General features: G+C 31.2%; 5 protein-coding genes across 21 annotated transcripts in view; 2 read left to right on the plus strand and 3 right to left on the minus strand.

Moving 5' to 3' along the window:
• Nucleotides 1–436: 436 nt before the first annotated feature.
• Nucleotides 437–26,501, plus strand: part of LOC110618667 (putative disease resistance protein RGA4) — a 54,724-nt gene continuing 28,659 nt past the window's right edge. For 2 of the 9 annotated variants that reach the window (XM_043958363.1, XM_043958365.1), the window contains exons 1-3: nucleotides 438–3,841; nucleotides 3,984–4,073; nucleotides 4,186–4,257. In XM_043958363.1, the coding sequence (XP_043814298.1) occupies nucleotides 785–3,841; nucleotides 3,984–4,037 (3,111 nt within the window). In that variant the 5' untranslated portion in view covers nucleotides 438–784 and the 3' untranslated portion in view covers nucleotides 4,038–4,073; nucleotides 4,186–4,257. Of the gene's footprint in view, nucleotides 3,922–3,983; nucleotides 4,074–4,185; nucleotides 4,258–4,360; nucleotides 4,543–4,648; nucleotides 5,419–21,795; nucleotides 21,913–22,020; nucleotides 22,939–26,501 lie in introns of those variants that run through there. The other 7 variants (XM_043958362.1, XM_043958366.1, XM_043958364.1 and 4 more) reach the window with 7 other exon arrangements.
• Nucleotides 9,270–12,272, minus strand: LOC110618672 (phenylacetaldehyde reductase). 8 transcript variants are annotated; one of them, XM_043958397.1, is made up of 7 exons: nucleotides 12,156–12,272; nucleotides 12,086–12,120; nucleotides 10,997–11,169; nucleotides 10,568–10,759; nucleotides 9,976–10,138; nucleotides 9,656–9,845; nucleotides 9,270–9,524 (listed from the first exon to the last, which is right to left on the minus strand). In XM_043958397.1, exons 1-7 carry the CDS (start codon nucleotides 12,182–12,184, stop codon nucleotides 9,374–9,376), a joined length of 933 nt encoding a protein of 310 aa, XP_043814332.1. In that variant the 5' UTR covers nucleotides 12,185–12,272; the 3' UTR covers nucleotides 9,270–9,373. The 8 variants fall into 8 exon arrangements, with proteins under 8 accessions (XP_043814332.1, XP_021617576.1, XP_021617577.1 ...); XM_021761884.2 differs by adding an exon at nucleotides 11,293–11,423 and having other exon boundaries at nucleotides 12,086–12,271; XM_021761885.2 differs by lacking the exons at nucleotides 12,086–12,120; nucleotides 12,156–12,272 and adding exons at nucleotides 11,293–11,423; nucleotides 11,670–11,822.
• LOC110618674 (phenylacetaldehyde reductase) lies at nucleotides 13,869–15,854 on the minus strand. 2 transcript variants are annotated; one of them, XM_021761888.2, is made up of 6 exons: nucleotides 15,391–15,854; nucleotides 14,997–15,163; nucleotides 14,693–14,884; nucleotides 14,390–14,552; nucleotides 14,120–14,303; nucleotides 13,869–14,028 (listed from the first exon to the last, which is right to left on the minus strand). In XM_021761888.2, the coding sequence occupies exons 1-6, from the start codon at nucleotides 15,506–15,508 to the stop codon at nucleotides 13,884–13,886; spliced, it is 969 nt and encodes a 322-aa protein (XP_021617580.1). In that variant the 5' UTR covers nucleotides 15,509–15,854; the 3' UTR covers nucleotides 13,869–13,883. The 2 variants fall into 2 exon arrangements, with proteins under 2 accessions (XP_021617580.1, XP_043814341.1); XM_043958406.1 differs by lacking the exon at nucleotides 15,391–15,854 and having other exon boundaries at nucleotides 14,693–14,897; nucleotides 14,997–15,386.
• On the minus strand, nucleotides 16,570–18,880 carry LOC110619554 (phenylacetaldehyde reductase; the record flags this gene model as incomplete). Its single annotated transcript, XM_021763064.2, has 3 exons — nucleotides 16,570–16,853; nucleotides 16,946–17,132; nucleotides 18,778–18,880. Coding segments are annotated over 3 exons (435 nt in total), but the record flags the coding sequence as incomplete, so codon positions are not given.
• Nucleotides 20,459–22,140, plus strand: LOC122721217 (disease resistance protein RGA2-like). Its single transcript, XM_043958530.1, has 3 exons — nucleotides 20,459–21,715; nucleotides 21,806–21,883; nucleotides 22,021–22,140. Exons 1-3 carry the CDS (start codon nucleotides 20,459–20,461, stop codon nucleotides 22,138–22,140), a joined length of 1,455 nt encoding a protein of 484 aa, XP_043814465.1.

Below are 26,501 nucleotides of genomic sequence, written 5' to 3' on the forward strand. Positions count from 1 at the left end.
GCTAAATTAAATTTAAATTGAAACTATAAATTAATTTAAAAAAAAAATTAAAATTCACTAAATTAAAAAATTTTCAAATGTTGATTTTTTTTTTTTTCAACTAGGTAGTATGAACCACTCATCACTTCAGATAAGATGTGGACCACAAGCTCATATAAATAGACAGTACTTTTTAAAGATTTGGAAAATCTTTGTTTGTTTTGTTTTTACTCTTCCTGCAACACCCATGTGATATTACTCAGAATGGAGACATGGTATGACCCACCACATTTACATTGTACCAGACTTTAATGCTCTTCTTGACTTCTCTCCATCGTCTTAATTTATTTTCCTTGGCTCTCATTTCTGGACTAAGATTTCTGAAAATTATTTCTCAGTTTCTTTTTTTTATTTAATTTGAAAAAAATTATTATTTAGTTGCTTTAATATAAAAAAAAATTATTTAGTTGATAATCACACTCGTAGTAAATTGTTTTCTGTGATAAAACTAAAGATTTTATTTGTTCAAAAAAATAATTTGAGTTTATTAGGATTTTAATGGAAAGTTGATTCAGACTTTTCATGCAATAGCATTTCCATGGATAAAGAAAATAGACAGTAGTACCACTTTAGCTTAGCTGTCACCGATTACTTCTTTATCAATCTGATACACGCCGTGGACTTAGACACTTAGACTTCAAATGCAATTACAGTCTGTTGTTGTCTTATAAATATTGGTCATTTGTTGTCATCTTCTTCTTCACAGCAACATTTCATCCTTTTACAATCAAACCAAAACACCCAAATGGCCGACGGAGTTCTCTCTAACGTTGTCGGAGATATCATTACCAAGCTGGGTTCTCTAGCCCTTGATGAGATCGGATTGTGGTGGGGCGTCAAAGGTGAGCTTGAGAAACTTAAGGACACAGTTTCTAGTATTCGCAATGTTCTTCTGGATGCTGAGGAGCAGCAGAAACTTAACCATCAAGTGAAAGGCTGGCTTGAGAGGCTAGAAGAAGTTGTTTATGATGCTGATGACTTGGTAGATGACTTCGCCACTGAAGCTCTAAGGCGCCGAGTGATGACTGGAAATGGAATGACAAATGAGCTAAGTATCTTCTTTTCGTCTTCAAATCCAATTACTTATAGCTTTCAAATCTGTCGTAAAATTAAGGCGATTAGGGAGAGGCTAGCTGATATTGAAGGTGATAGAAAATTTAAGTTAGAGGTTCGACCATATCAGGAGAGGATTGCATGGAGGGATCAAACTGAGTCCTCTTTACCTGAAGTGGTTATAGGGAGAGAGGGTGACAAAAAGGCAATTACAGAACTTGTATTGTCTCCCAATGGTGAAGAGTGTGTTTCAGTCCTCTCAATTGTTGGAATGGGAGGGTTAGGGAAGACGACTCTTGCTCAAATCATATTCAATGATGAACTGATTAAGAATTCATTTGAGCGAAGAATATGGGTGTGTGTTTCAGATCCTTTTGATGTGAAAATGATTGTTAGAAAGATTCTAGAGTCTGCAACAGGGAATAAATCAGAAGATCTTGAGTTAGAAGCATTTAAATCTCAACTTGGAGGAATTATTGATAGAAAGAAATATCTGCTTGTTCTAGATGATGTGTGGAATGAGAATAGAGAAAAATGGCAGAATTTAAAGAGATTATTAGTGGGTGGCTCTAGTGGAAGTAAGATATTAATAACCACTCGCTCTAAAAAGGTGGCAGATATATCTAGCACAATGGCACCACATGTTTTGGAAGGGTTGTCTCGGGATGAGTCTTGGTCTTTGTTTTTGCATGTAGCACTTGAGGGGCAGGAGCCAAAACATGCAAATGTAAGAGAGATTGGAGAGGAGATTTTGAAGAAATGTTGTGGAGTTCCTCTTGCTATAAAAACTATCGCAAGTCTCTTGTATGAGAAAAATCCAGAAACTGAGTGGCCGCTCTTTTTAAGAAATGAACTCTCAAAAATAAGTCAAGATGATAATGATATTATGCCAACACTGAAACTAAGTTATGATCATCTCCCATCACATTTGAAGCATTGTTTTGCATACTGCGCATTATATCCAAAAGATTATAAGATTGATGTGAAAACATTAATCCATCTTTGGGTTGCACAAGGGTTTATTGATTCACCTAGTACGAGTGATTGTCTTGAAAATATTGGGCTTGAATATTTTATGAAACTGTGGTGGAGGTCATTTTTTCAAGAGGTGAAAAGAGATAAATTTGGAAATGTCGAAAGCTGTAAAATGCATGATTTAATGCATGATCTCGCAACCACAGTGGGCTGGACAAGGATCCAGCTAGTAAATTCTGATGCTGATGCACCAAAAATTGATGAGAAAATCCGTTATGTAGCATTGAATTTGGATGTTGCACCACAAGAAATTCTTAATAATGCAAAAAGACTACGATCATTTCTTTTGCTTGGGAAACATGATATTGCAAAAAGACTACGATCATTTCCGAAACATGATTACGATGCGCTGTTTATTCATAAAAACTTATGGTGCTTGCGTGCACATGATATGAGTTATTGTAGGATTGAGAAGGTGGATAGTTGTATAAAAATGCTAAAACATCTAAGATATCTTGATGTTTCTCGGAATGTGGAACTTAGGGTACTTCCAAATTCTATTACGGATTTGCTGAATTTACAAGTATTAAATGTCTCTAATTGTAGCGAGCTCAAAGAATTGCCTAAGGATATTAAAAAGCTTGTGAATCTTAGGCATTTATATTGTGAAGGTTGTTTCTCTTTGACTCATATGCCACGTGGGCTTGGGCAGTTGACTTCACTTCAGACGTTGTCAGTGTTCGTAGCGGCAAAAGGGCATATTTCCTCAAAGGATGTTGGAAAAATAAATGAATTGAATGAGCTTAAGAATTTGAGGGGACGTCTTCAAATTAAAAAGCTGGGATGTGATAATGAGATTGTAAATCTTAATTTGAAAGAGAAGCCACTCCTTCAATCATTGGAATTATTCCATTGGGAGGAGAGTTGCGAAGATTCAAATGTTGATAGAGATGAAATGTCATTCCAAAATCTCCAACCACATCGCAATCTTAAAGAGTTAAAAGTGGTTAAGTATGGAGGTAGGAGGTTCCCAAGTTGGTTCTCTTCCCTCACGTATCTTGTCGATCTCTGTATGTGGTATTGCAAGAGATGTCAGTATCTCCCACCAATCGATCAAATCCCTTCTCTTCAACGTCTAGAGATTTTGGGATTCTATGATTTAGAATACATGGAGATTGAGGGACAACGAACATCATTCTTTCCATCCCTAAAGACTCTCAAGCTATATCATTGTCCTAAGCTTAAAGGATGGCAGAAGAAGAGGGATGATTCGACAGCACTTGAGCTACTCCAATTTCCTTGTCTTTCAGATTTCACTTGTACTTGGTGCCCTAATTTGACCTCCATCCCTCAGTTTGGATCTCTCGACGAATCACTAAATTTGAACGACGCAAGCCCACAACTCGTGCACCAAATATTCACACCATCAATCTCTTCTTCTTCCTCAATCATTCCCCCTCTCTCTAAATTGAAGCACCTTTCGATTGAGTACATTAAAGAGCTCGAATCCCTACCTCCAGATGGACTGCGGAATCTCACTTGTCTTCGAAGCCTAACCATTGATAATTGTCCGGCATTGAAGTGTCTGCCTCAAGAGATGCATTCCCTCACCTCTTTACGAAGATTGGATATCAAGTGCTGTCCCCAATTGAAGGAGAGATGTGGAAATAAAAAGGGTGCGGATTGGGCTTTCATTTCTCACATCCAAAATATTACAGTTGATTACCAAGGAATTCAAATGGTGGGCCGGTATCTACTGGATGATGAAGCTTCGGTAAGTTGGTGTTTTTTCTTTCCAATTTGCAAATTGAACTTATATGAGAAAATCTTCACTCTATGATTCTATTTACACAGATCAATGAAGGATAGGTTTTCAACTGTTGGATATAACTGATTAATTTTGACTCTTTATGCAGAAGTTAGTAGAGGACTTGGAAAAGATGTTATTGCTGCAATTACTTTTTGATTAATCTTCTAAATTAGGATGAAAATTGATTGTGCTGAAGGTGATTGTCATATGTCAATTTCTCTTCACATGCACCATTCCTTTGTAAATTAAATCAGCAGCATATCTTAATTATTTGGTATTTATTCAAGTTTTTTCAATGTCAAATGCAGAGGTGGAGAAAACCATTTATTCTGAAAACAAAATGTGATTTCTGGGTAAACATCATATTTCTCCCACACAAGGTAAACATCAAAACCCAATAGTCTTACCTTTGTTTACTCTGAATTTCTTCACAAAAAAAGAAAAAGCAAAGCATTCACCTTGTTAAAACCTTATTTATTTAAGGAGATTTCTTGGTGCAAATGTTCTTGGCGAGGGGATATGCATTTTGAATAATTTTAACTGGACTTTCATCTCCCATCAATGGCTCATCAAGTATGAGTTATCATTGGGATGCTGTTGAAATTCTTAATACATTGGGAAGTGGTGAACCAATGCCAAGGCTTGCCGAAATCATGCATTGGCAGGTCATGCTTCTATCAATCTTATTATTATTGTTATTATTATTAGCTGTGTAATTCTGCATCCCTTTTAATTTCACGGATTTAAAGCTTAATTTGATTCCTTGTGCAGAAGTTAGTCGAACATATTAGATACCACAACTACATGCCATGGAGAAATTCCTTGATTGGCTTGGCATAATTCGCCTTGAAAGAACTGCTATTAATGTGTGTGGCCTTCCGTAGAAGAATTTTCAATTATTGGATGAAATCCCCCTAGTTATTGCTTGTAAAGCAAATCTGTGATTTAATGATGAATCTGGCTTGAAACAAATGCTAAATCAATAGTGTGAAAATCCTACATCTAGCAATTATCTTCATAACTTACACCTGCGGCGAAGATGATGGAGATTCACTAAGCTACGCAGGTTGTGCCCTTGACATCCCAGAATAAAAACTCACCGGGTTAAGTTTCCTGTCTGTCACAGTTCAGAAAACAAGATACAGAGTAATCTTGCTGAGCGGGAAGCAGAAATGAAGCTGAATGATGGGAGTTTTGCACACTTCTTCGAATGACTTGCTGCAGGCCTGCGTATTTCAGGATCTAGATTCTCACTCGAGACCTCTGTTTTGATCATCCAACATGCAATGCCCAGACTCATCTGTGCTGCTTTTTTGTTTCTAATTTCTCCGATTTTAAGTAGTTTTGCTATTATGCTAATCATTTGTTCATTCAATGCAAACAACATTATTTCCCATTTTTTCCTGAAAAATCAGTTTTTGTATAAATTGTGGTGCCAGAATATGTAAGAGCACTAAATTTTATATGAATTTTGTAAGAGTATATCACTAGAACCAGAAATCAGATAGAGCATTAAATGGATTGGCTATGAATTCTGAATATATTTTGAAAAGACCGAATTAAATCTGAATTGGTGGATTACTCATTTTATTTTTCTTGCGTCTTGTTCTTTTTCTTGCGTCTTATTATTTGAAATGAGATATGAAATCAGATAAAAGAAAAAAAAAAAAAAAGAAAACTTCCTCAGAAATCAGACCTGTAATGAACTTTATCTACCAGTGAAACAAGTAACGCATATAATATGTTTATATCCAGTTGTATACAAATTGTTACATATTTTACAAATTGTATTGGTCCATTTTTTTCAAGTAAAGACAATCCTGAAGGGTAATGATATCTTGCACCAAAAGGAGTTAAAAGACAAATGAATTTGAAAGGCGAATGTAATATTTGGGGTGGGAGTTCGTGAGAATAAATACTAAAATTAGATATTGAAAACCGTATAGGGGTATTTAAGGAGTTGGAATAAAGAATAAATAATTAAATACTGAAATTAGATATTTGAAATTGAAAATTAATATTTAAAATTAGTAGTTAATTGAGAAAAAAAAAGAATAATTCAAAACTCTTTTTTAACTCTCTCATTCTCTTGCTAAAAGATGATAATTCATTAAATAAATAATCAAAATGAGACTGATTACACAAATTACAACAGATATTAATAACTCTTACAAATAAAGTAAAAAAATATGGTTAAGATATGGTGAATTGTATTATAATCAACTAACCATTATATTATTGCATCTACAGTAAAAAGTATACTTTAAATGAAATATTAACTAAAATTTAAGCAACCTAAGTATTTAGGAAAAATCTCATCAGTCAACATTTTTTGAGATTTTTTCTTGATACTCGAAACTTCTTTCTTAGCTCTTCAAACTTACTTGCAATGCAGCAACTTGATCTCTGAATTCTTCTCTTAGAAAATGAAATTTCACTTTAATGTACTTAGTTATTCCATGTTAAACAAAATTATTTGCAATGGTAATGGCTGGTTTATTATCATACCATACAACAGTAGACTCACATTGCTCAATTCCCAAATCCTTTAGTAACTTCCTAAGCCAAATTGATTGATTTACAGCACCAGTAGCTGAAATATATATTCAGCCTCAACAGTAAATTAAGCTACCACATCTTGCTTCCTTTAATTCCAAGAGAAATGAACTGAACTAAGAAAAAAACATAGCTTAGTGCTCTTTGAATCATCAACACTTCCAGCCAATCACTATCCACATAACCTTCAAGCTTGACAATTTTTCCTCTTTGAAACCATAAGCCAAATTCAGCAATACCCTTCAAGTATCTCAATAGTCTCTTACCTGCAACAAAATACAATTAACTAGGAAAATGCATAAATTTAGATAATAAGCTTGTTGAATATATTAAATCAGGTCTAAAAGCAGTCAAATATAGCAAACTACCAATCAAACTTCTTCTGTACAGTGAAGCATCTGCTAGTTCAGCTATATGATCCTTGCTAAGTTTCTCATTCACAATAAGAGGAACAACCACAAACTTGTATTTATCCAAATTAAACTTTTTCAGCATATTTCATTTGAGACATAAAGATACCATCAACACCTTGTTCAATTTCAAGCCCAAGAAAATAAGTCATAATTTCCAAATATGATTTTTCAAATTCAGATTGCATTCTCAACTTAAAATTATCCAATAACTGAGAATTTCTACTAGTCACTAACATTTCATCAATATAAAGTGACACAATCAACTGAGATTCATCTCCAACATTGTTCACATACAATATTAGCTTATTTTCACTCCTCCTGGATCCATTTTGGATTAGATGTGAGTCGATCATTGCATACCAAGCTCTTAGAGCTTGTTTCAGGCAATAAAGTGCCTTCTTAACCTTATACACTTTCTCTTCTTAGCCCTCTACTTCAAATCCTTCAGACTGCTACACATAAATCTCCTCATTTAGCAAATCATTCAAGATTGCAAATTTGACATCAGTGAAACACTTGCCAACCATTTTAGATTGTTAAAGACAACAACAATCTAATAGTGTCATGCTAGCAACTGGAGCAAAAGTATCTCCATAAGCAACCCTGGTTACTGAGCATAACCTTTCATAACAAGTCTGGCTTTGTACTTGAAGATAGAGCCATCAGAATTTAATTTAATTTTGTAAATCCACTTCACACTAATTGCATTTTTACCCTTTAGTTTGGAAGCCAATTCCCAGGTTTCATTCTTCTCAATTACTGCAATTTCTTCTTTTATAGCATGCTGTCATTCTTTAGTTTGAGAAGCTTCTTCATAGCAGCTTGGTTCTACCACACTAATTGCATTTTTACCCTTTAGTTTGGAAGCCAATTCCCAGGTTTCATTCTTCTCAATTACTGCAATTTCTTCTTTTATAGCATGCTGTCATTCTTTAGTTTGAGAAGCTTCTTCATAGCAGCTTGGTTCTACCACAGCCACATTACATCTTTCATAAATCTCAAAAAGAGACTTAATTTAAAGGCATGTGCTTCATTATCGAAATTAGACTCCTTTTCAGATTCTAAAATAGAATTAGACTCGTTTTCAGATTATGAATCAGAATTAGATTCTTTTTCAAATTTTATATCTCCATTGCTAGAGCTTTCAAATTTTATATCTCCATTGCTAGAATTAGATTCTTTTACTGCTCCAACAATCTGCTCTTTCTGAAAGTCCCAATAGGCTCCTTCATTAAACTTCACATCTCTACTAACAACCACTTTCTTGGTTTGCACATTATAGATCTTTTAGCCTTTTGATGAAGTTATATAGCTTAGAAAAATACCCAAATCAAATTTATCATCTAGCTTCACTCTCTTGACATTAGAAACAAGTATGTAGCAAACTTATCCAAAGACCTTCAAGTGGCTTGCAGAAGGCTTTGACCCAAACTATGCTTCAGCTGAGTTTTTCCTTCCACTGCTCTAGTACACAGCTGTATAAATAGTTTCAGCCCAAAACATCTTTGGTAGCACTTTCTCTTTCAACATACATTTGGCTATTTCAATAATTGTTATGTTCTTTATTTCAGAAACTCTATTCTATTGAGGTGAATAAGGAACTGAAAGTTGATGTTGAATACTAGTATCTTCACATAATTTGTTAAATTCCTTCGAGATATACTTTTTACCATTATCAGACCTCAGTTTGAAAGACACAACCACTCTGCTTTTCAACTAAAGGTTTAAATTTCTTAAATACATTGAAAACTTGACTCTTGCTACTCAGAAAATACATTCAAGTCATTTCAATCAAGTCATCTATAAAGGAAAACCATAGTGTTTCAATTGTAAAAAATTTAGTCATTTACAAAAAATTACAAATTTGAAAATAAAAGGAAAAGTAAATTTAATTAAAATTAAAAAAAAAAGCTTTATTTTGAATTAATTGGTGAGAGGTGCACTAAAAAATTTTATTTTGGAGAGAAGTGCTCAAATTTAAAAAAAAAAGAAAAAGAAAAAGAAAAAAATCAACGATGATAAAAAGTTAGTATAGTAATTTAGAGAGAAGTGCTGTGAGATCGGTGAAAAGTGTATCAGCAATTGTTGCAGTGAGGAGAAATGCTTCACAAATTAATAGTTGGAGAGAAATACTCCATCCATAAAATTTAAATTTTGAGAAAATTTTGAATTAAAGGAAAGTATTTGAGATTTTAATTCAAATTTTCAAATATTTATTTTGATATTCAGTTATTGTTTTTTACTATTCTAGATTTTTTATTATTCAAACAAACTATAAGATTTGTTAAGATATTTTAAAATTTTTTTAAGTTTTGAATTTTAATTGTAGCCTATACAAAGAAATCTTAATTTCAATTTTAACAAGAGAGTTCTCGGCAGAGTTCTTTCTTCGGTTCTCTATTTTTCTTCTTTTTCTTTCCTAATATTATGATTCAAATTCTCAACATAAACAAAACATTAAATAAAACTTAAGTAAAAAAGTCTCATCAGTCAACAATTTCCATTGCTTTTCATCCAACAGCCAAAATCAAATGCTGAGGAAGCCCTTCTCCTTCAAGCTTTCAATAGTGTCCTTCAAACTAACCTCCAAAGGAATGAAGTCAATACCCAAAGTTTTCGCTTTTTCCTTGGATACCCCATACTTCGTTAAGTAATTCAATCCGGAGTCACATCTGCAACTAAGATGATATTCCATGATTAAATTAATCATTCAAAACAACTATTTCTCAGTAATCCAAATAATTATAAAACTTAGTCATTCATATAGCTGGTCCAACATGAGCATGCAAAAATATAAAAAAAACCATACTTTTTTGGAAGGTGCAATGTAGGATAATGTTGCTGCACAATCTTCATAACCTCAGAGAAGTGAAAGTCGCTTTCAATTAAACAATATCTGCCACTAGCTGAAGGAATCTCCAAAGCCTGAATATGTGCATAAGCAACATCTCTCACATCGATGGATCTATAATATGCATCAGGATACTCTTGAGCTCCTCCTACCCAAAAAACAAAATCAACCTATTGTTTCATGATAAATCATGTAATATTGTGTGATTAAATTAATGCTAAAGTTTCAAGATATTTGGTAATCAAATGGACATGTCGTCTTATGTTGGTGGAGCACACCATTTATGAGATTGAAAAGTATCTCGATAGAGCTATTAATAGTTGGCTGCAAAAGAGGACCAAGGACAAACACTGGATGTATTGTAACAAAATCCATCTTCTTGTTTTTTGCAAATTCCCAAGCAGCCTGCTCAGCTAACGTTTTCCCAGGTTGATACCAGAGCTGGAGAAAGAAAAGACCAAATTATCTCATAAACAAAACAGTTAAAGATATAAAATCAAGTTGATTTCATTGTATCATCACAACCATCCAATTGGGATGGCTAAATTAGAAGTAATCGAGATTGATATGCTCAAGGACAAACCATGATGGTCATATATCCCTTTTTCATATTCTTTTACCCTTTACCCCTTCTTTAGGGTGATTCATCTTGCAAGAAAAGAATTCAAATGAATTCTTACAAAATTATGCAAAAATTTGACCTCGTTTAAAATGAAAATTTTTTAAATTAAAAAAGAAAATTGATTTCACTCATTCCATACAAAAAAAAATTGATAGAAAAAAAAAAATCAATTGAATTGAATTCTGGTGAAATTCTTGATTCCAAACGGAGGGTTAAGCAATTAATTTCAGGGCCAAAAGATGACAAACCTTCTGTTCCGCACAAACAGCTGGATCTGAAAACCAAGTCTCATCAACAACTACATCAGGGGCCAGAGTTTTTCCATTGTATGGAAGAGAAGCAAATGAAGATGTTATAATCACTCTCTTGATAGAAGGAACTTTTGCACAAGATCGAAGAACATTTAGAGTTCCCTTCACTGCAGGATCAACTAGTTCTGCCTGACACATCGAAATAGCCAGCGGCGAACAGTTACATCTTATATGACACTAAGCCTATCAAGCAGTAGTTATGTCAACATAATCAAATAACACAGATAGTGCACAAGTTATTATAGAGAAATATGAGAAAATGTAATGCCAAATGACAACAGAACAGTCAGAAATTGCAGTTTAGGTCCAAAGGGAGGAACTCTATCACATATAAAGGCAGTGAAAAGGTTGTCAAAGATGATGGACCTGAGGATCCGCATTGGCTTGAAGAGATACAGGGGAAGCTGTGTGGAAAACAGCTTCACAACCATCAACTGCAGCATCAAAAGATCCTTCTTCCAATAAATCAGCTTTGAGCAAGTGAAGCCTTTCCTTGGCTCCCTCAAGTGCAAGCAAGTGTGCAGTTTTCTTCAGATCATCTGGGGTACAGAATACAGATTCAATGAACTGAAGTATGAGTCCAATGAGAACATTGAAAGTTAAAGAAACACTAAAACCAGCAAACTAATTTAAGATTTCACATCAGTTTAGTAAAAGTTTACTCATATGCTAGGATCTTGCTTTCTTTCCATCGTCCTTGCTTGGTGTTCAAAATAATGATACATGAAAAGTTTAAGTCATTTAGCTACTCAATCGAAGTGAGGGCTGATTCAATTCATTCTTAACAAGCAAACTGCAGGATATAAAATTATCAATAATCAACAAAACCACATAAAAAAGTGCTATAAGCAATTAAATACCCATGAAATTGTATAAAAAGAAGTCAAAACCAGAAGTAAAACATAAAAGATTAGATCCACAGCCGCACAGCCACAACCAAAGTCACTATAAAATCAAACCCTCATTCAAAGAAATCAAGATTCACCAATGACCCAACTGAGCTTGTAGGAAAAAAAGAGACAGATAGGGAGGGATTTACTTGGATTACGAACAGTGGCCTTGACAGTGTAAGCTCTTTGAAGCAAGAATTTGATTAGCCAGGAGGCTATGTAACCAGACCCTCCTGTCACACAGACCACCTTTCCTTCTCCACTCATTTTTTCTTTGAATTAGTTCTAACAAAGGTCTAATCTTTGCAAGCAAAATAGATGCCAAAGATTTTTTTTTTTTCCAAAAAAGAGCTAAAGACTAGGTAATTTACTCCCCTGCTTAAAATCTGGATAGCTACTGGTAAATTATTTATTTAATAATCTCACCTAACATCACAATATGGTTTACATAAAGAAATCAATAATAAAATAAAAATAGAAAGTGGAACCACCAGCAACTCTGACGGAGCTGCCACCAACAGTACCTCAGAAAGCAAAAAAAAAAAACCCGATTCAAGCAAAATACCGGCAATCCCAGAAAGCATTGAGCTGGATTTGGAGGCGGTATAAACCCACATAATGACTGCAAACACAGGCCGAAGAGCTGAATTAATAAGATCGGCATTTGAAGCCGCTGCTTTGTCTTTGTCGGAAGAATGAGATTGAGCAAGAGAAAGGATTCGAGGGAGATGTAGCAGGCGAATCAGATTTGCCAATTCTTCGGGCTCAAATATGAGAAAATTACTTTTACATTTTTTTTTTGGAGGAATCTAAAAATTAATAGAAATAAGTATTTTTCTAAATAATTTTAATTTTTTTTAAAATAAGTCTGCAATTTTTTTTATTAAAGGGTACATAGATTCTACCGTATTAGAATATTCATTAATAAGATATAATTTCTATAATTTTTAGATATTATTTTTAATTAAAATAATATTAAAAATTATTATTATTTTAATTAAAAATAATATTTATTATTAAAAATTAGTATTATAATGTGAAAGAACCTAATAATTTGTAAAACTGCAGGCTTATTTTATAAAAATATTTTAATTAAATTTATAAATATCTAAACTAAATTATATATTTTATAAAATTTTAAAAATTAAAATATAATTTACTATAATTAAAAATTATTTATAAATGTCACATTAATTTTTATTAAAAATATTATTAAATGATTAAAAAACCTCATTTTATTAATGGAATAAAATTACATATCTTACAAATTAAACTATAGAATTTTAATTTAAAAATATTAAATCACTAATTAATTTTTTATAATAATATTTTTTAATTTCCTTTAATAATAATTTATTTTTATATTATCATAAATTTATCTCTAAATATTACAATTATTTATAAATAAATATTTATATTTTTTAAAATTAATCTCACATGTTTATTAAATTTAATATTTTATATTTAAAAATAAATTAATAAAATAAAAATTAAATAAAAATTTTGACATAAACATCTAAATTCAAGTCCAAATAGTTCTTTATCATCTAATTTCTTTCCTTTTAATGATTTTTTATTAATTAAAAAATAAATATTAAATTTTTATCTTATTTTTTACATGTAAAATATTAAAATTTAATAAATAAAAAATAAATTTATAAATATAAAGACTTATTAATAATTATAATTTTTAGGGATTTATATAGATATTTATTTTAATTAAAAACATGAAATTTAAATTAAAAAATTATTTTATTAATCAAACAAAATTTAATAAATTAAATTTAAAATTATAAAGACTAAAATATAGATTTTATTAAATATCATGAAATTAATTATAATTTTTTTAATAATAATTAACTAGAAAAATATTCTTTCTATTTTGTAATTATTAATATTTTTTAGTGATTTATTAATTTCTAGTTATTTATTTAGTTAAATAGTAAAACAAATGATAATGGAGAGAAAAAGTTTTATTAGGGGCATTCTAATCCACGAAAACATTGTTATGTAACTTTTGTAGAATTCATTTTAAATTCATCAAAATTTGAGGGAATTAATTTTATTTATAATCAATTTCATGAAATTCAATTTTTAGAATTAAATTTTTAGAATTATTAATGAATCAGATCAAACGAAAGTATAAAAGTAGAAAATTTTCCAAAAATTCAACACAATCCGTACATTTTCCAATAGGTTACATTTTAACGAACTGGACTTCCTGCACATAGAAAATCCTTGTGGAAATAACAAAGAACATAACAGATTTCCATTTTAAAAAAAATAAAAAAATAAAAAAATAAAAAACAAAACACAACAGATTTCATTATCTGCATTACTTCTGCTTCAAAATAACATAAGATTCAGACATCAAGAAAGCCCTTGTCTTTCAGACATTCAATGGTGTCCACAACACTCACCTCCAAGGGAATGAAGTTGATGCCTAAACTCTTAGCTTTCTCCTTTGAAACCTCATATTTTAATGCAAAAGGCTTCTCATCTTCACATCTGCTAACCAAGAACAACATCATGCACAATAATTTCTACAACGGTCAAATCCAGTATCCCTCAAAAAAGACAGGAAAGAAAAAAGAAATACTTTTCAGGAAGTTGCAGAGCAGGGTATTGTTCATGAACGATCTTTAAGAACTCGGAGAAATGTACAACTCTTCCGACTAAACAATATCTGCCATTAGCAGAAGCTTGTTCAAAAGCTTGAATATGTGCAGATGCAACATCTCTAACATCAACAAATCTGTAAATTTCATTAGGAAATGTTTCTCCTGCATGCAAGGAACCCACAATTCACAAAGAATGGACATGTTAGAGATCATTACATTTAAAGACAGAACACTGAGAAAGAGTTTACCATTTATGTAGTTTAGAATAACCTCCACAGTGACATTTAGAGTTGGCTGTAAGAAAGGATCAATTACAAATCCTGGATGTATTGTGACAATGTCAATTCCACTTTCTTCTGCAAATTTCGAGGCAGCCTTCTCAGCTATGGTTTTTGCATACAGATACCAATGCTAGAAAGCCCAGAAAAATTAATTAAAACCCATAAAAAGTGTAATGCTAGCTATTGAAACAAGGTTCTGATAGTGACCAATGTGAATCTAGAGCTTGCAGAAGCTGTGGTAGTTTGAATTTTAGGCAAACATATTCTCACCTTTATTGACTCACAATAGGTAGGATCTGAAAACCAAGTCTCATCAATTACCACATCAGGTATCAGAGGCTTTCCATCGAACATAACTGATGCCATTGAAGATGTTATGATCACTCTCTTGAGAGAAGGGACTTTTGTACATGATCTGAGAACGTTTAGAGTTCCCTTCACTGCAGGATCAATCAGTTCTGCCTGAAAATATTGGCTAACACTGAATCAATGGGTTGTGACAAACCCATAGTACTAAAAAGACACGCACTTATAACCGCAATAAAATAGAGAAATTCGACTGTAAGGTCTACACCTGTGGATCATTTGTACAAAAGAGTGGACAAGCTGTGTGAAATACACCTTCACATCCATCAATGGCGGAATCAAAAGATCCATCTTCCAGTAAATTTGCTTTGAACAAGAAGAGTCTCTCCTTAGCTCCATCAAGTGCAAATAGGTGTTCAGTTTGCTTTAAATCATCTATACAACAGATGTATAATCAGACTCCTTAATGGGCAAGTTGGAAACCAACCAGTGGTGAAAACTTGATTTTAACTCACTGATTTGGGGTGATAAGATTAAAAAAACAAAATCCAGAACTCAAATTTTGAAGATTTTAATCAGAAACCAGAAATATCATCCTGACTTTATCACACTGAGATCAAAAGAAACAAAACAGAATAAATAAGAAGGAGATGGATACTAACTTGGATCAAGAACAGTGGCTTTCACTGTATATCCATGATGGAGCAAGAACTTGACCAGCCATGATGCTATGTAACCTGACCCTCCTGTTACACATACTACTTTTCCTTCTCTATTCATTCTCTTCTTCTCTCATTAACTAATGTGCAACTCCATTTTCTAGTACAGCTCAAAGATTTACTAAAATGAAAATCTTATATGAACCGACGGTAATCATTTGGTCAATTATCATTGTTGTAGAATTATGATGAAGTTGTTAGATTGGTCCACAAACAAACATGTCAGATGATGTTGATTCTGTTTGTCATATAGTCATCTAGATTATATAATAGACAATGCAATTTTTTTAATTATTCATTTTTCTGTTTGGTTCCCTGGAAATATAGACAAAAGCACAGAATATGAACTTGAAGAATTTGATAAGAGAAGATGCTCTACGAGCTGTGAGATTGGATCATCCCAAAAAGATTGGATCATAATAAATAGTTTCATTTTGAGTTTTTATTACTATTAATGTGTTTATCCCTCGTTATCATATTTATCTCTTGACTAAACGAATAAATTAATATAAAAGCAAAATGCCTATTCACCTTTCTCCTCTTACACAACACAACACAACTCATCTTTTCTCATCGCCTATTCACCTTTCTCCTCTTACACAACACAACACAACTCATCTTTTCTCATCGCCTATTCACCTTTCTCCTCTTACACAACACAACTCCATTGATCAAATCTCCATTTTCTCTACAAATGTAAATCATCTCTAAAACCATGGTTAGCAATTGATTCCTCTAAAAATGCCATTTTCATTCTCAATCAAATCTTCATTTCCTTTAAAAATCTCAATTTTCTCTTTAAATGTCAATCCTCTCCCAACCGGTTAGTTCTCATCCTCAACTCCGATACCACTTGATATCTCCATCTATGATATTATAGTTCTCAAGCCACCATTGCTCGTTACTCTCCCAATGGCGAGTGGATCGCCTCTGCTGATGTCTCTAGTACTATCAAAATTTGGAAGGCTTATAATTATCATTCCTTGAACCATTGCTCGTTACTCTCCCAATGACGAGTGGATCGCCTCTGCTGATGCCTCTAATACTATCAAAAAAAATTGTTATGAGTTTAATCAACGATTGGAAATTTGTCAAAGGTTTAAAGAAGTCTTTTGTCTAGTATAAATTAATATTTTTTTCAGCTGCAAGTACATCACCCGTGGTGCTTACTTCCTAAACATGAAGGCCTCAACTGTAGCCAGCAACAATGACTAAATAAAATAAGTTGCAGGTTTCTGACTAGCATGTAAAATAATCCAAGTCAAAAGCTAACTAAGTTCTTCTCCTTCAAGCTTTCAACAGTGTCCTTCAAACTTACGTCGAGAGGAGTAAACTTGATGTCTAGACTCTCCGCTCTCTTTTTGAATACTTGATATTTCATCGAGGGTGGGTTGTCATCTGCGCATCTGCAATCGATAAAAATGGATACAAGCTCATCTCTGTCCGTTACGTAGACAATGGGTAAAATGGAATGATGTATGTTATCTAAGAAACTTACTCTTTAGGAAGCTTGAGTTCAGGGAAAAGTTTGTGCAAAATCTCCAGAGTCTCAGAAGAGTGTACAACTGACCCAACTAAACAATATCTTCCAGAAGCTGAAGGATTCTCAAAGGCATAAATGTGTGCATTGGCAACATCTCTGACATCAACCCATCTGAATGTTGTATTTGGATATTTTTCTGCTCCTACATCAAAACATCTCAACTGCTTGCATCACAAATAATTGCATGCAAAATATATAAAAAATAATAATTAGGCACTTACATTCTGACAGCATTAAGGAATCTCAGGGATTGGTTATAGTTTTATTTTTTAAGAAATCTCAGGGATTGGTTATAGTTTTCTTTTTTAAGAACAGTAAAACATATTGAATTCTTAGTTTTCAAGCAATTTTCAATTGAAAAATTACTATTTAGTTTTTAATATAAAAAAACTTATTAATTAATCTCAATTTTGAAAAATATATTAAAATATTTCTTATATTTTAAATTTTCTACTATTAAGACCATATCCAACGCCAATTTTCATTTTGACATTGGAGATGGCCCTCCAACTTTGCGCCAAAATCCTACGGGATTTTGGCACTCGCTACAGTGTCACGCCAAATATGGTGTGACACTATAGCAGCGCTATTTTTTTTTTAATTTATAATATAATTTAAAATTTATTTTTTTTATTTTTTTAAAATTATAATATAATTCAAAATTTATATATATTTTCAATTAAATTTATTTTTTTTCACTCTCATAATTTATTATATTTTTAATTTATTTTATATTTTTATAATTATTGAAATTTAATTTAAATTAATATATTCACAATTATAAATAATATTTATAATAAATTAATTTCTTTATAATAAATAGAACTTTAATCACTTTTGAGTTTTAATTTATGAATAAGATTTAAGGAGATAAAAGGGCTGAGAAAAGAACATGTGGATGAGTAACAGAAAATATTACAGTATGAAAAACTGCTTCACATCTATCAACTACAGCATCAAAAGATCCTTCTTCTACTAAATTTGCTTTCAACAGATGGAGCCTTTCCTTTGCTCCATCAACTGCAACCAAATGATCTGTTTTTTTGTATCATCTATATCACATTTAATAAATTTATTCAGATTTGTCTTTAATAATTTATTTTATAAGAAAATAATTTAAATAAATTTTTATAAAATAATGTATAATTTGATAAAACAAATTTCAAATTAAAAAAATTTAGAATTTTTTTACGGTAAATAAGAGAATTGATTGAAAAAAAAATTCGGAGTTTAGCTTTCTATTAGTTTTCTTAGATCTATCAGTTAGCATTTGGTCGGTTTGATTCAAAATCGAATTGAACTGAATAAATTAAAAATCAAAATTTAAGTATTTATAAAAATTAAACTAAATCAATTTTGATCAGAAATCAAATCGAACTGAACGAGTCTAATTTAATTCGATTCAATTTGATTAGTTTAAATTTTTAATAAATTTTTTTATTTTTTACACTTTATTTTTAATATTTTAAAATTTAATTAAAATATTTTAATTTTAATATAATTTAATATCTCGATATTATTAAAAATAATATATTATTATCACTAATCGATTCAATTTAATTTTATTAATTTTATTTTAATAAAAAATAAATAAAATTAAAATAATTAAAATTTTTAAAATAAAAAAATTAAATCAAATCGAAATAAATAAAAAATTAAACTAAATTTTTTAATTAATTCAATTTAAGTAATTTTTTTAAATTAAACCAAATAACACTCCCCGTCCCGAAGCACTAGAAAAATTAAAGAAAGAAGATTAGAAAAAAGAGTGATGTATATATACCGACTTGGGTCGCGAACAGTTGCTTTTACGATATAACCCTTTTGGAGTAAAAGCTTAACCAGCCATGAAGCTATGTAGCCACAGGCTCCTGTGACACTGACACACCACCATTAATCATCATCTTCTCTCTGCTTATCTCCATCATGAGTTGCTCTTCCATGGCGACGAATGAGTTGAAATTTTTTAATAAGTAGAAAGGATGAAGTTAAGCATTAAACTTTAGAAGTATTTTTTATTTTATATTTTTGAAAAGAAACAATAAATATTTTGTTATATTAGTTATGTATTTTTTTACTTTTTTTTTTGTCTTTTCTCTAATTTTTTTTTAATATAATCGACTTGGATAAAAAAATCAAGATTAAACTACTTTTAGAATTTTTATTTTATCCTATCATATAATATACTTTATTATTATCCCACTTACAATAATTAGATAATAAATAATTTTTATTTAAATTAAATTTATACAAATCTATTATAAATAAATATAATTATTATATATAAATTTTACAATAATTTTATATTATAAATCAATATAAATCCGATGACGTGGACTATTAGCTTTTTGATTCTTAGAGAAGTTACCATTTGAAAAAAACCATCGAAAATGAATTAATTTGAAAATTTGATTTGATTTTTTATTTATTTCAATTTAATTTAATTTTAATCAGAAAAAAATTAAAAAAATTAAATCGAATCGATTTAATAATAATAATATATTATTTTTAATAATATAAAAAGACTAAATCATATTAAATTTAAAATAATTAAATAATATTAAAATTAAAATATTTTAATTAAATTTTAAAATATTAAAATAAAATATAAAAAATAAAAAATTTTATTAAAAATTCAAATTCATCAAATTAAATCGAATCGAATTGAATCAAATCGATTTGATTTAATTTAATTTCTAATCAAAATAAATTTAATTTAATTTTTATAAATATTAAAATTTTTAATTTTTAATTTATTTAATTCAATTTTAAATCCAATGATAAAATCATCAACCCTAACATAACCTTGAAACTACTCCTACGTGACTTTAAATGGTTGAGTCTTTGGCGGTAGATTTATGCTTTATAAATTTTTAGTAGCGATGATTACTGTGTTTTTCTGCGGATATGGGATGGATCGTTTTATGATTGCTTGCGGTCTTAATGGTCAGTCTCCTTCCTTCAATTGTCGTTTTCTATGCAATTTGCGTTGCACTAATCTCCCATTTATTTTTTGTTTAATCTAATGGAGGCATTATTATGTGTTAAAAAAAGTCAATTTCACCCATAATTATTATAAAAGCTTAATTTAGTTTATTTTCACTTTTCAAACTAATCTAACAATTTTGATTTTAGTTCAATTTAACTCAAAAAAAGTTAGCTTATTAATTCGAAAAAATTTCTGGAGTAAGATTTCTTTCAGTTTCTTTTTTTATTTAACTCGAAAAAATTATTATTTACTTGCTTTAATATAAAAAAAATTATTTAGTTGATAATCACACTCGTAGTAAATTGTTTTCTGTGATAAAACTAAAGATTTTATTTGTTCAAAAAAATAATTTGAGTTTATTAGGATTTTAATGGAAAGTTGATTCAGACTTTTCATGCAATAGCATTTCCATGGATAAAGAAAATAGACAGTAGTACGACTTTAGCTTAGCTGTCACCGATTAGATTACTTCTTTATCAATGTCACAGACTTCAAATGCAATTACTGTCTGTTGCTGTCTTATAAATATTAGTCATTTACAAGTATTAAATGTCTCTTATTGTTTCGAGCTCAAAGAATTGCCTAAAGATATTAAAAAGCTTGTGAATCTTAGGCATTTATATTGTGGAGGTTGTTACTCTTTGTCTCATATGCCACGTGGGCTTGGGCAGTTGACTTCACTTCAGACGTTGTCACTGTTCGTAGTGGCAAAAGGGCATATTTCCTCAAAGGATGTTGGAAAAATAAATGAATTGAATAAGCTTAAGAATTTGAGGGGACGTCTTGCAATTAGAAATCTGGGATGTGTGGATAATGAGATTGTAAATGTTAATTTGAAAGAGAAGCCACTCCTTCAATCATTGGAATTACGTTGGGACCACCAGAGTTGGAATGATTCAAATGTTGATAGAGATGAAATGTCATTCCAAAATCTCCAACCACATCCTAATCTTAAAGAGTTATATGTTGATGGCTATGGAGGCAGGAGCTTCCCAAGTTGGTTCTCTTCCCTCTCGAATCTTGTCAATCTCTGTATATCGGATGGCAATGGATGTCAGCATCTCCCATCAATGGTTCAAATCCCTTCTCTTCAATATCTAGTTATTTCGAGATTAGACGATTTAGAATACATGGAGATTGAGGGACAACAAACATCATTCTTTCCATCCCTAAAGTCTCTCACGCTATATGATTGTCCTAAGCTTAAAGGATGGCAGAAGAAGAGGGATGATTCGACAGCACTTGAGCTACTCCAATTTTCTTGTCTTTCAAATTTCTATTGTAATAACTGCCCGAATTTGACCTCCATCCCTCAGTTTCCATCTCTCGATCAATCACTACATTTGCAGAAAGCAAGCCCACAACTTGTGCACCAAATATTCACACCATCAATCTCTTCTTCTTCCTCAATCCTTCCTCCTCTCTCTAAATTGAAGGACCTTACGATTAGGGACATTGAAGAGCTCGAATCTCTACCTCCAGATGGACTGCGGAATCTCTCTTGTCTTCAAACACTAACCATTGATACTTGTCCGGCATTGAAGTGTCTGCCTCAGGAGTTGCATTCCCTCACCTCTTTACGAAAGTTGGATATCCAGGACTGTCCCCAATTGAAGGAAAGATGTGGAAATAAAAAGGGTGCGGATTGGGAATTCATTTCACACATCCAAAAAATTAAAGTTGATAGACAAACAATTCAAAAGGAGGGCCGGTATCTACTGGATGATGAAGCTTCGGTAAGTTGGTGCTTTTTCTTTCCAATTTGCAAATTGAACTTATATGAGAAAATCTTCACTCTATGATTCTATTTACACATATCTATGAAGGATATGCTCTTGGCGAGTGGGATACGCATTTTGAATAATTTTAACTGGATTTTCATTTTGCCATCAATGGCTCATCAAGTATGAGGAATCACATGGATGCTTGGCAGGTCATGCTTCTAAGTTCTTTCCATCTTATTTTATGATTATTATTGTTTTATAATTCTGCCTTTCTTTGAATTTCACAAAATTTAAGATTAATTTGATTCCATGTGCAGAAGTTATTAGAACACACATTAAGAAACCACAACTACATGCCATGGCTGGCTTTCCACAGAAGAATTTCCTCACATTGCATGACTACTTTGAGACTGTTGCCAGAAGATTCATACAAATAACATCATTTTCCCTTTTTTCCTAAGAAATCAGTTTTCGTTATAAATTTGTGTTGCCAGAATGTGTAGGAGCACTGAATTTTAGATGAATTTCGTGAGAGTACTTCACAAAAACCAGAAATCAGATAGAGCGTTAAATGGATTGGCTATGAAATCTGAATCAGACCAGAAATGAACTTCATCTACCAGTGAAACAAGTGAGGAACTGTATCCACATATAAAGGCAGTGAAAAGGTGGTAATAGAATGGACCTGAGGATCCGCTTTGGCTTGAAGAGATACCATGGAAGCTGTGTGGAAAACAGCTTCACACCCATCAACAGCAGCATCAAAAGATCCTTCTTCCAATAAGTCAGCTTTGAGCAAGTGAAGCCTTTCCTTGGCTCCCTCAAGTGCAAGAAAGTGTGCAGTTTTCTTCGGATCATCTGGGATACAGAATATGGATTCAATGAACTGAAGTATGAGGCCAATGAGAACATTGAATGTTCTTGTCAAAAGAAACGACTAAATCGAGCAAACTAATATAAGATTCATATCAGTTTAGTAAAGCTGATTCATGAAAAGTTGAGTCATTTAGCTACTCAATCGAAGTGAGGGCTGATTGAAGCTATTAAATACCCATGAAATTGCATAAAATGAAGTCAAAACCAGAAGTAATACATAAAGATTAGATCCACAGCTCCACAGCCACAAGCAAAGTCAGTATAAAATCAAACCCACAACCAAGAAATTAAAAAGCTGAACCTCGTTAAAAAAATTTAAGGTTCATCAATGACCCAACTGAGATTGTAGGCAAAAGATAGGGTAATCAGACCCTCCTCTCACACAGACTACCTTTCCTTCTCCACTTATTTTTCCTTTGAATTAGTTCTAAGTTCTAACAATTGTCTAATCTTTGCAAGCCAAAAAATACAAAAGCAAGGAATTTGCAAATATAGAAATTAAATTTCAGAAATATTTGTTTAATGCTGGGAGATTACGAGATAAATTCTTAAGAACAGTGTCCAACACGACTCAGATTTTATTTTTTTATCTTGTTTTTCCAACAATCTTAAGGATTGAAGGAAAGATGTGGGGTGTCTTGCTAAAGTAATTCTTCTTGATCCTAAGAAACGAAAAATAGGTTCAAAAACTTCTGATTGCATGTTTATAGGTTATGCTGAATATAATGCTGCATATAGATTTATTGTTTTGAAAAGTGATGTATTTGATAGTAACGCTATAATTGAGACAAAAAATACTGAGTTTTTTGAACATATTTTTCTTTTAAAAGTTGAGAAAATTTTTCATGCACCTAACGAAGATACTTATGAAAATGATTTTGGAAATAATAATGAAGATTTAAGAAGAAGTAAAAGACAAAGAAAATAGACTTATTTTGGAAATGACTTTAAACTTATCTTGTTGAAAATGAACCTTTAAGTTTTTCTAAAACTATTAAATCTTCTGAAGCCCCTTTTTGGAAAGAAACAATTAAAGCTGAAATTGATTCTATTACTCAAAACGGTACCTGGACTTTAGTAGACTTGCATCTAGGAGCTAAACCTATTGTTTGTAAATGAATTTTCAAAAGGAAATATAATCGAGGTGGGTCAATTGAAAAGTATAAAGGCTAATAGCAAAAGGTTTTTCTCAAAAATAAAATATAGATTATTTTGACATCTTTACTCCTATAGGTAGAATTTCTTCTATTAGAGTATTAATTGTTTTAGCTTCTATACATGAACTTGTTATTTATCAAATGGACGTTAAAACAACTTTTTTAAATGGAGACTTGACTTGGAAGAAAAAATTTATATGGTACAACCTGATGGTTGTATTATTTTTTGTCAAGAAAATAAAATTTACAAATTTCTTAAATAATTATATGATTTAAAACAAGCCCCCAAATAGTGGCATGAGAAATTTGATCAAGTTTTGTTGAATAATGGTTTTTCCTCTATTGAAATTGATAAGTGTGTATATATAAAATGTATAAATGATGAATCTGTGATTATTTGTTTATATATGGATGATATGGGAGAGGCAAATGTGGTTTTTCCTCGATATAGTTTTTAAATCAAAATTTTTTCTTGGCTCTAAATTTGATATGAAAGATATGGGAGAGGCAAATGTGATTTTGGGAGTTAGAATCACAAGGAAGAATGATAGTTTAATGCTATCACAAGAGTATTATGTTGAGAAACTTCTAAGAAAGTTTGGACATTTCAATGTCAAACCAGTGAGTACCCATTACGATCCTAACTGTCAATTAAAGAAAAATAGAGGTGACTCTATTGCTCAATCTGAATATGTACAGATCAGGAAGTCTGTTGCATTTAATGAATTTTTCACGACCTGATATAGCTTATGTTGTATGTAGATTGAGTAAGTATACACATAATCCTAATGACAATCATTGGGCCGCATTAGTTAGACTAATGAAATATTTGAGAGATACTATGAACTATGGTATCTTATATAGTGGATTTTCCGCTATATTAGAAGGATACAGTGATGCTAATTGGATTTCAAATTTAGATGAGATAAAATCCACTAGTGGTTATGTATTCACTCTAGGAGGTGGTGCAATTACATAGAAATCAACCAAATAAAATATCATTGCTAAATCCACTATGGAGTCATTGCTCTGGAATTAGCTGGAACCAAAACTTAGTGGCTAAAAAACTTTTTAGCGAATATTCCGTTAAGAATAAAATCAACACCATCTGTATCAATGCATTGTGATTGCTAAGCGGCAATAGTCATTGCAAAGAATAAAGTTTTCAATGGTAAGAATAAACATATTCGTCTAAGACATAATGTTATTAAGCAGCTGCTGAAAGATGGAACTATTTGCATTGATTCTGTGAAGTCATAAGTGAATTTGGCCGATCCTCTGATTAAACCTTTAGGGAGAAAACTAATAGATGAAACATCGAGAAGAATGAGACTTGAGCCAATTTAAAATTAATAATAATAAAAATCCAACCTTTGTGATGGAGATCCCATGAAAAAGGTTCATATGGGTAATAACAAGTCCCTTGTTAGTTCTGCTAGCACTATTTGTCGTTGTCCCTTCCTATGGTGTAAGAAGTGCTAGACTGCAGTAATGAGAAGATGATATGAAAGCTCTTAATTATATTCATATTCCTTATGAGTGGTGTATAAATTGCAGTATACACTTAATGATATCACCTATATAAATGTGGAGTGGAGCCGCTTGTATGAGATTGTGGCATAATCTCAATATCTAGATTATGAACTACTAGGCGCGCGCATGGCATATTAGCGCAAAATGGCGTTGACAACAAGATCTGTGGAGTGTTATGAGATTGATGGTATATTAGCATACAAAAAGAATTTTTAGTTCATAGAAACAAAAGTTTCACCAATTATTTTGTATGTTAAGTTTTATTTATCTAGATCTGGTTCATAGTCCAAAAGACACCAGATTCGAAATATATACACTAAATTTCTAAATCCAGCAATGAAAAATCTTTTGAAATATTGGGGGATTGTTGTAAAATTATTTTAGACTTCAAAAGATTTTATAGTCATTAAAGATTTTATGGTCGTTGAAAATTTTATGATCGTTAAAGATTTTATAGTTATTAAAAATTTTATGATTATTAAAGATTTTATGGTTTTTGAAAATTTTATGCTTATGAAAATTTTATCTATGAAATTTTTTAGCCGTTGCAGATTTAATATTTAATATCAAATCTGACCGTTATGATTTTATTATATTATCTCAAGATTTTTATAACCGCTTGCGACGGTCATTTTTTCCACTATAAATAACTTTCATCTTTATAAAGAAAGAACTCTCATTTTTTTATTTTATTTTTCTATTTTCTATATTTTCTGTTGGATTATAAATTAGAGATAAATTATTATTGTCATGATTCTAAAAATTAAATTTCAAAAAAATTTATTTAATTAATACGATCCAAATTTTATTATTTTATCTTAATTTTTCAACATTCTGCAGCCATGAATAAGCATTGGTGGGCTAGCGTTGGGTTGCTGTTTATTTGATTAGCATATTATGTTGCTCCAATGGCATGTTTTGCTCGCCCTTCTTTGTGCTATTGTCTGACTAAATGGACACCAAAAACAAAATGGGACTGATCTTGGCTAGAATCAATTAGGTATTATGTAGGAAGGAGTAATTTACTTTTGGGTGAATCATGGAGAGGGAATGTTATAACTATTCCCGCTATTTAAGGGTATTTTCGCCATCAAAATAAAATAAATCTTTGATTAAAGTAAGACTAATGGTGATTTAAACGGAATTAAAATTAAGTTGGAGACTATTTTATGGATTGTATCAAATTTCAGAATTTGCAAATAAATTACCCAAAAAATAAACTAGAAAGGGGA

Source organism: Manihot esculenta, chromosome 7 (assembly GCF_001659605.2).
Source record: "Manihot esculenta cultivar AM560-2 chromosome 7, M.esculenta_v8, whole genome shotgun sequence".
Lineage (NCBI taxonomy): Eukaryota > Viridiplantae > Streptophyta > Magnoliopsida > Malpighiales > Euphorbiaceae > Manihot > Manihot esculenta.